This window comes from Varroa jacobsoni, unplaced genomic scaffold (genome assembly GCF_002532875.2).
Source record: "Varroa jacobsoni isolate VJ856 unplaced genomic scaffold, vjacob_1.0 scaffold_1369, whole genome shotgun sequence".
NCBI classification, from domain to species: Eukaryota; Metazoa; Arthropoda; class Arachnida; order Mesostigmata; family Varroidae; genus Varroa; species Varroa jacobsoni.
The window spans coordinates 27805-37569 of record NW_019214271.1 but is presented as its reverse complement, the minus strand read 5'-3'; the positions used below and the strand labels follow the sequence as shown (position 1 = coordinate 37569).

At 40.8% G+C, this 9765-nt stretch overlaps 1 protein-coding gene across 6 annotated transcripts in view; it reads right to left on the bottom strand.

The window, feature by feature from the left end:
- LOC111269262 (histidine ammonia-lyase) overlaps positions 1 to 8943 on the bottom strand; it is a 14113-nt gene extending 5170 nt beyond the window's left edge. For 2 of the 6 annotated variants that reach the window (XM_022848721.2, XM_086972030.1), the window contains exons 1-11: positions 8597 to 8714; positions 6578 to 6753; positions 5502 to 5595; positions 5249 to 5315; positions 3337 to 3439; positions 2762 to 2901; positions 2397 to 2560; positions 1076 to 1215; positions 788 to 835; positions 372 to 423; positions 54 to 149 (exon numbers count right to left, since the gene is read on the bottom strand). In XM_022848721.2, the coding sequence (XP_022704456.1) occupies positions 54 to 149; positions 372 to 423; positions 788 to 835; positions 1076 to 1215; positions 2397 to 2560; positions 2762 to 2901; positions 3337 to 3439; positions 5249 to 5315; positions 5502 to 5595; positions 6578 to 6753; positions 8597 to 8678 (1162 nt within the window). In that variant the 5' untranslated portion in view covers positions 8679 to 8714. Of the gene's footprint in view, positions 1 to 53; positions 150 to 371; positions 424 to 787; positions 836 to 1075; positions 1216 to 2396; positions 2561 to 2761; positions 2902 to 3336; positions 3440 to 5248; positions 5316 to 5501; positions 5596 to 6577; positions 6754 to 8220; positions 8490 to 8596; positions 8715 to 8749 lie in introns of those variants that run through there. The other 4 variants (XM_022848724.2, XM_022848726.2, XM_022848725.2 and 1 more) reach the window with 4 other exon arrangements.
- Positions 8944 to 9765: the final 822 nt, after the last annotated feature.

The window sequence follows — 9765 nt, the reverse complement described above, 5'->3', positions numbered from 1 at the left end:
ATCAAATAAAGACAAAAAATAGCACTGCAATCGTGTTGACATGTCCTACTTACCGCCATCAAAGGCACGCGTTGTTCCTTTAAGAACTTCTAATGTTAGTGCACAGACGACGTCAGCCTGTCGGCAGATATTTGAGGCCCGTTCCAAAGCTGTTTGTGAAAAAAAAGCAAGTCTCCGTTTTTGTGACGCGTACGTCTTTTCAAATGTGTTTCCTCGAACGAATTTGAGAGGTAAGTAAGGCGACTCTTTGATGCAAGTGAGAAAAAATTAACATGTAAAGACCAAGCTGAGCCGGAGTTGTTCATCTGTGTCAAAGGAAGTGTTCAGCTTGCTCATTTAATCCTCATAGTTGGCTATCTCTCGATACAAACCTTCTGCACCTATCGAAGTAATTAGCTGAGTTCCATTAAGCATGCATAGGCCCTGAAGGATAACATTCACATATACAGTATAGAGATATAAGTACTTTTGTGGAAAATATTTTATTGACTGAAAATTGGATGATGATAATTTTATTTGAAACAAAATCACGAATCTTCTGAAGATGCCATCAACGATACTCTCATATGACACTTAAACGTATGCCGCATTGGAAATCAATTATGTTATTGATATAAATCGTTTGTACTTTGGAAGTTTCACAATACGAGTAGTCCATGCAAACTTTGGACAAGCTCGCTACGCATACTTGTGGGTTCTCATAACAACGAAAGTATGCGCTTTCAAAAATCAACTTACTTTAATAAAGAGTCAGAATTAACCTAATGTACGATCGTTAGAGTCTTACCTCCTTTGGCTTTAAGTGAATCGGCTTTAAGTCATGCGCTTCCAGCACCTGTCATTTAAAGGAAAAGAAAAACGTAAATAAAAAAAAAATAGTAGGTGTCTTCGAGGGGGTGATTTCTGGAATAAATGCGAACGATATAAGCTGTGAGTTTTCTTCGTTCGGTAAAGCCCTTTTTAACTGTTGACTCTCTTAACTAAAATCAATTTCGTTAAAATTTCATAACAGCAGTACATGAAGAAAAAAAGCTTCCAAAATTCTTGTTCTGGCAAAAGATATCGATCTACTTACGTATTTGGCGTCACCCCACCCAGTCTCAGGACTCCACATTCGACCTTCGCCGATTAAACCGAGGGCCAAATGTGCAAGGGGTGCCAGATCGCCACTTGCGCCCACTGTCCCTTGTTCGGGCACCCACGAAAGACAATTTGCTGTTAAACAATCACCAAAAAATCACCCTTTATATTCATTCTAAAATCTGGTTTGATATAAATTTGAAATTTAAAAAAAAACCCAGCAATTGAGCAGCTTTTTCCTGAATCTATCTAGCCAGCCAAAACGCTGCTTGAAAGACTGCGCACTATGAGAAACTGAAATTTACCATTAAGTTTTGGGTGTCCTACGGCTGTCGGCCAATTCATAGTCATCAAAACAAAGTGAGTTCCGAAAAATCTACTAGCAATTCCCGAAGTTAGGAGCGTTAGTGAGGTCTATCGAAGATCACTCGAGAACAAGTTCTTCAGCGGAAATACTGAAATTGTGAAGTTTTAAAGCGAAACACAGGAATTCCTATCGGCTCGATATGGACTTGTCGAGGGAGCGATTATCGAATTATAGCGAAAAAAGCTAAGCAAAGAGTGGATTTCTAGGTGAGTAAACTGAGTCTATGTTAGATAGATAGATAGAATCACGCGTAGAACGACAAGTTGTATAAACATAAAACCTGGCTGGAACACACCGTCGCCATTGGCAAGACATGGTGCAGTTTGACAGCCAAGAATAGGGATTGAGCTAGCGTCGAATACTGTGTACACGGACGTAACCTAGAGCGCGTACGTATTGTATTTATTCCTATTATAATTATCATCATGGCTTCAGCTCGTATGTTCTCTTTTTTTTTAAATTTCGACCACTTGAACGCTCTACAGACGGCAACGGGTGCGTAAAGTAAAGTACTCCACGACTGATAGTTTCAAACGAGCCATCGATAACGGAATTAGGTATTGTAACGTGAGAGGCTCACAAGGCGTTGTGCGAACGAGAGAAAATCTAATGAATCAGAAAATAAGGGAAATATCGTTATTCCTCCATCTTGAAAGAACGTTCTTGATCCGCTTAGTGGTCCCGTACAACCTGTCACTATTAGATACGAGCGAATGCAACCTAAAACTATTATCTAACGATCATTTGTCGAATGAGTTTCCTCGACGATTAGAGATCAACATGAACATTCGACCAGTAACAGTTATCGAAAGATAGGAATGAGTTTGGGTAAATGATGATGTTTATCCATTTAGTAACCGCGGAGATATCTACCTAATCATACTAAAGGGAGCAACTATGCTCGAACTTCTTGAAGTCTCACTAAGTTATCGTTGTCAAGGGAACAAACCATTGAAAGCATCAACCAGTTGTTGCAATGTACTGATTGACACTCCTGAGTAGCCTTTAGCTAAGACGTTAATCCGTAATGCTAAAAGCATACGAGCTTTTTCCGGCGACAGTGGAGGCCCCACTCCGGCAGCGTGAGAACGCACGAGATTTTGTTGAAGCTCTCTAAAAAGCAAACAATAACTTGTAATTATTTCATCTACATTGAACATAGCTTGGAAGTAATTGAAATATATGACAGATTGCTCGATCGATGAGATGTCAATGGTCCCGTTCGAGGGGCATGAGGGTGGCAGCTGTTCCGATTCCTAGAAAGAGACTTTGGTTCGTTTTCTTTTGGTGTAATATTTATGTTTGTCAGTTTACATCAGCTTGTCTTCAGGTACCACAACCCTTGCGAATTTCCCGAATCCCGTGTTGATCCCATACGCCACTTGGTTCTCTTCTAGGATTTGTTCGAGCATCTTTCGCGATTCGGTGACGCGTGTCACCGCATCGTGCGATAGCTATAAATAGGCGAAAAGCAATCGGTAACAATTTACGCAACGTTAGTTCGAAATAAGCATATTAAATACTAAATAATTGATTTACGGGCTATAACAAGGTATTGCGATTGGGTCAATAGTACCATCCACTTTTGGCTTCACTCGATCACTGATGGTAAAGCGGGCCGTGAAAGATATGCCCCCAGCATGGCCATCGACAGTATGTTCAGCAATGTTTGCCCATCACTCGTTTAGATTTAGCGTCTTAGTCTCCGTAACGTAGCGATTACACTCAATGATACTGGTATTCTGCTTAAAACCAGCGGGGAGAGAAATGGGTCCATGGCCAAGACTATCACTGTAGCAAATCAACAATACCAAGAGCCGAACCAGTTAAGGTCGAAAATAAAAAAAAGATGGCTTCCGAAACGTGAGTCCCTTCCTAATGTCACTTACCCGAATCTTGTATTTGCCTCTCCCAAGATCCAGGAGTTCTTCAGGGGACAAATTGTTTCCATCGATGCTGATTTCTTGAGCTGGTGACTTGAAGTCTCCGGGTCTGAAGTAAGGTGAGTAATCGTCATATTTGTTATAAAAGAGAACAAAAACGGATTTACGCGTTTTGGCGCTCAAGCCCAATAACAGTCTAGACGTTAGACGTAAAATAGATGTGTAGTAGCACGTAATAGCTCTATTTTTTATATATTTAGTGTCCAGGCGAAATGGTTCTGCTGTAAGAGCAATGCGGCAGTTGGTGAAAATGAAATTTTCGAAATTATATATACGAATTACTGTAAATATATTCGCACCGCTGATATAAAAGGCCATGTGACAAAGAAACATTGTATGATAAATACGCGAATCGAAAACAAATAATAATTAAAACAACAGTTATTATGTAAAAACACTTTAAGTCAAGTAATTTTTCTATGACCTTTGACCACAGTCTAATACGCATCTGTACCTTTATGTAGATGTAAGACGAAGTTGGACATATAGAATAAAACAATGGCTTTCCTATGAAGTGAATTCCCGGTCGGAAGCAACTTCTGCATCGATTAGGTTCCACACTTATACTCTATAGATAGACATCATGAAGGTGATCTGTTTCTACAAAATTTTGTCATCGTTACTAATGATCGATACGATGATCTACTGAAACAGTGGATTTTTTAAAATGGTTGAATACTAGCCAGTCACGGCTAGCACGGTTTCGTCAGAGTCGTACGTCTGCCATTCTATTGGTATAGATAAATTATTATTGAGTACTTTCGCTGTATGTTTGGATATTTCCCGGACGGCATTGTACGCCGGATGTCCATTGTCGACACGCAAACACGAGCGTGTTTACTAGTAGCACACTGACTGTTCCATCGCCAAACGGGCGTATATTCATTACATTCGTAAGCAATCTTCGATTGATAGTTATTTCTTTTCAGCCGCAATCGCTCCCGCCGATAGCAGTTACTGCTGACCAACAAGAAAGTTGGCGAGCCGGGATTAGTCGCTGAAAGTACCAAAGCTGTAGCACTGCAGTACCGAGCATAAACTTTGAAATAACAAGGGTCGAAACAGTTGATCGCTACTGACATTCTATGAGACGGAAACAAAACTATACCATGGAACAAACCTTACTTACAACCGCCTTTATGAGGTTATTTCCTGTTTTACAGTGACGAATGGGCTTGCCAAGCTTCGGCAGCGGCGATGGTGACGTGCAACCCACAAGCCAGCATTTGGTCTTAACAACTTTTGTTCCGTTTAGCTTTATATCTCAGCAACGACAACACCTACGAGATATGTTTGGAGGGATCAAATTCGTTCGAAGCGGTGTGAAGTGTTTTTTTCTAGCTGATTTTAGCGTATGGCGATTTTTTTAAGCTCTCGTAAGGTATTGCTTAAAGAGAAAGCGTAATCTGGAGAGACTGATCAGCAAAAGAAATTTCTATTTGTTGATTTGCCTGTTCCTCAGGTTTTTTGCTGGAGGATCAAGGTGTCAAACCAAAATCAGTTCACACACCACAAAAAGCAGTAGATAAAGACGTTCCCGTCGCCATACTTTAGGATAAGAGCCTGAAGGGAATATTGCTGGACACCATATCAAATTAACTGGTTATTTTTTCTGCCACCGCAATTTCTCAAAGGTGTCAGCACATAGGGAAGATATCCTATATTGGAAAATGAAAGTAACCAAACTTTGGCTTACACAGGGTTTAGTAAATTACCAGGTTTTTACAGAAGAGCAACACTTGAAGACGTCTTAAAGGTAGCATTAATTATCGCAACTATCCTCGTTTTTCTGATGAAACTGATGTCTTAATGTACCTTTCTATATCAAATAGATATAACCTGACTAAGGAACACGTACACCATCTCTGGGACGTAGTTCAACTCCTGGGGACCCGTAATCGGCGATGGACGATCGGACTCCAATACTGAAATGCAGACGATTCGTTTTCTATAAGAACGCTAAATTTCGTGTTACAGTTTCAAGATTCTGCTGCCTCCGCTACTCACTTCAGTGCCATATTAAATTAGTTCCGTTATATCGAACGGTGGAAATGCGTTCCATCAATGAAGGCATCAACATTTTGAAAGTTGCAAAGCGAGTCGGATCTTACCCACAGATACGAAATCGTTATTGTCCAGAACGCTCTGTATTTCGTCTTCTCCGTCAAGTATGGCGCCGCCTCGGGTTTTTCGGATCTCAAAAACCTGACACGAAACAATAAACAGCATAGGACTATTAAATACGACTATCTGTAAACAATCGATGAATGTTATAAAATAGTCACTCGCGATGGGTCCACTGATTATCTGGGATACGATCGAAAACAGCGTAGCAGAGACCTGGCGCTCTTTTCGATAGGAGCAGTGTGATTATGGCGTACGTGTACAGCGGCCGTAAATGAAAACACGAAAATTCGTCTTCGTTAACTAGGACACGACTTCCTTGTGGTACAGTCGTGATAACATTATGATAATGAAGTGCTACGCCTTGAATCTATGCCACGCTACTAAAATAACGCTGTGCTATGTCAAGAACATGCTCATAGACGATTAAATAATTATTTTGTTATTAATTTAAGTTAACTAAAATCATAGTTCTGAAACAGGAAAAACCTCTCGATTTCAACGCTTCGTTTTGGCTGTTTACTTATTGTGTTTAGCTAACGATTCCAGCAGCATTAGGTTGCTTTATCAAATGCTCAATCCGTACATGAATAACGCGAAAATAACAAAAAAAAAGGGATTTGTGTCAAAATGGCGTATCATTCAACTTTTACGAACAGGTACAGCTTGAAAGTCGAAAGGGGTTTAGTTGGGCCGAAGCCTTGTTTCATAGAGACGAGAGAGTGAAAAAATACGATGTTTTACTGTTAGATAAATCTACTAAATATCCTCCCTTCGGAGGAAATTTAGATCAAGCGCTTAACGATATTTTTCGAAAATTCATATTTTTTTGTCGCTGTAGATGTGCGACATTAGGACGCTTTTTAGGGCGGCCACTGCTACGAAAGTTGGATAGCCGCCAAAAAATCGGCGTATTATACTCGCAGAGTAGTTTAAGTGACATTATTCCTTCAAGGAGATTTGGTTTGAAGCTAAAATGTCGTCGCCGAAATCGTCAGACTAGGATATAGCTCGCTGAACGTTTGAGCCCAGGGGCTACGTCGGCTGCTGTTTTACAGCCTACCTTTTCGTCGTTGCCGATATACGTGGCGGGTTGTAGCTTCGTATACCGTCGTAAGGCCTCTTCTCCTAGCCAAGAGATGGATTGCTTCGGATCAGGACACGGCACAGCCAGCCACTCGCCCCGCACGCGAACTGATACTTTCATCATGATGTCGCTTAAGAGGATTTTGAACTTCGCTGGAATACATAGAATTCGTAGACGTAATTAAGCTGGACACTATTGACGCTCGCGGCCACCTTTCGCCGCTTTCAGGAGAAAAACTATAACGTAACGTAATTCCATACAAAGAAGGGCCGACTTACAATATTGGGCAATAATATGGAACAATGGCGGACTCTATGGCAGACACTTCATCCCACAGAACACTATAGCAGCGCTACATCCTGCGCTACCCAAGATTACACTATACGTAGGTCCGATTTAAATACCCTGAATGCTCGATGCCCACATAACAGCTCTACTCACTCCGTTTAGTAGAAGACGTAGTGTTAACAAACATACTGACAGTTAAATTTTTGCTACGGTATCAAGTGAAGCCCATTCAAAAGGCGGCACATTTAAGGTGACTCACCTAACTGCAATGCTTTTACTTCAACTTACCAAGCCCACTTGGGTTAGCAAATACAGTGATTTCATTAGCTACACTATATATTTGCACTGCTACAAGAAATATGAGTCTGGAGTTACTTATTCAAGTTGGCATATGCAGTATTTAGCACATCTCGAAACTTTTATGTGACCTTTGTAAATAATACGCTGTTCTGTGAAGAACAATATGACAATTATATTCGTATCATTAAATATTATTGCGACCGTATGATGAAGTTAAGTTATTCTAATTAACCATTAGAAATTAAAGCAAGAAAAACATTAAAGCCTAGCAAGGAGTTTCCATAGCGCAAGATGCATGCTTTGTGGTTGTTAACTTTATTAAGGGGGTAAAACGCTAAACGTAAGAATAGTAAATATTGATCAATCATTTGCTTTTACTATAACCGGCTGCGACGGGAGATATCAACTGTAGAGGTAAATGAGTGGAATGGAGAAAATCGTTTGGGTTTTCAGTTTGCACAGCGAAGCCCAGAAACGTGTCCGAAGGTATTTAATCTTTGTCGAAGGGTCGTTTCTACGCAGATTCGTAAAGTATGCTTTGTGCAGAAAAAAATTAGTTAGTTTTCTGTGCCACCCTAGTTACAGCGAATGCAAGCGTGTGTGCAAAGGATACCGACTTGCATGACAGTAGAGCTTGCCGTAACTATAAGAATAAAGCGCGAAGGGTAACGGCAGCGGTAACCATTGCAACGGACAAAGCGTTTTGCACGTCTCTTCGTTCATAAGGGACGTAGACACCAATGAAATAGACCGGGTAGCCAAATCGAGACTGACACACTTCACAATGTAGGCCTGCCCGTTATGAAATTCGGCGAAGAACTGAAGTGTTGCAGTTAGGTTGTTTTCACACAGAAACTAACTAGTATCATTTTAATTAGCTTCATTGCCTTTCATGTGTCATCTGGGTCGGACCCCAAATGCAAGTGCCACGACCAATCCAGGTGGTCAATAATTTTGCTACCATCCTTGTAGCTGCATATGGTCATAAACGTAGCCATTGTATCCTGCTAAACTGGCGTTGGAATAGACACCTTTGATCAGTGGGCGAGTACTATTAGGATGCCGTAAAAGCAACACTTGCCAAACTTAATCGTCTATTTTTGGAGTAGATGTTCTTGTCGGCTGAAGTTTTTCTACACGATTGAAGGTCATAATAATTGCTTGTTCGAAGCAGGAACCCTTCATTTTAATCAAATCGTCTCCACCTTTATTATTTAGACGGGTCCGCTTGGAACAACGGGGTACTGAAAAACTTTTAAGAGCTACTATGTACACTTAGGTATAGTAAAATTAATAACACAGTCCACACAATGCTATCGTGAAAAGACTGTAAGCTTTTTGAGTTTGGCATAAAACTAAGTTGCTTATCGGGTAGAACTCTGAACACAGAGGGAGCGAATCGTGTACCTCGATAAAAGATGAAATCGAAGCCAAGTTCAAAGGTAGCACTGGAGTAACTTTGCACCTGGCGACCATTCACACGTCGCATAGGCCACTCACTCACTTCTGTTCACTACAAGCGGGCCGTAGCTAAAAAAACATCTTCAGTATACCATATACCTGTTCTATATCCGTACCGGGCAGATTGGCTTTAGGTCAGCCGATGAATGGCTGGTGTTTTCAAGGTGGCGAGCACAGCTACTCAATCTGTCGTTCATCTGCCTCGACTCTTCGACATATCGAGGCTATTATTATCTACTGCTTTTTGTCTATCTTGCCCTTGTCTTAGTTTTCGATCAGTGGCTGACTGACCAATGTATTCTGGTTTGCGCTGCGATACGGTCGCCATCTACCTCTCACATCGTGTCTGGAGGCTCCGATTACAGTAGACGTAAGGGTCACGTCGCCACGCCATGAACGAAAGCGCCTCAACTCTCGCCGGCTGATAAAAAATAAACACTCGTAATTTCGATAACGAAAACTCGTTCTCTGGCGACATGTTCTATTCTTCTGTAGCGTTCGTAAACATGATTGGCAAGAGTATTATTAATACTATTAATGAAATGAGAAATATCAAAGGAAAAACACGTGAACAGAAAAGTCCGGCTCCCTTGCCCAATGTCATAAGGTGAACATGATCATCGTAAGCCTAATTTCTCTTCTTTATCATACTGGAAAAAGTTCCATTTTTAAAACATGCAATTTATCTCTCTGTAGGGGTTTCTGGCGCAGACCGTGCGGCCGTGTGACTAGACGGCTCGTGAGCAAAGAATTTTTCCTATTTCTTCTTTAGAATATGAAGCGAGAACAACTAGTCAAACGACTAAAAGAGATAGCGCGTATCACAGATTAACACTGACAAAGTTTATTTTGTTGTATTAAAGAAAAATAAATTCAGAGCATATTCCTTCTGTTTTATTTATCCTTGCCATTCAGTTCCATAGAAAATTCCCTCAAAGGTTTTTTCCCTAAAGAAACCGTCTGAGGCGTTCGAGACTTGATCTTACAAATGTGTGCCTAGAGCGCTAAATACGAACAAATCAATCCATATTGCTGCTTCTAGATGCCGTAAGCCACTGAAAATCGTGCCTGTTTACTCAGTTTTTGTCAATGCGTCGTGATAGAAGCCATCAAAG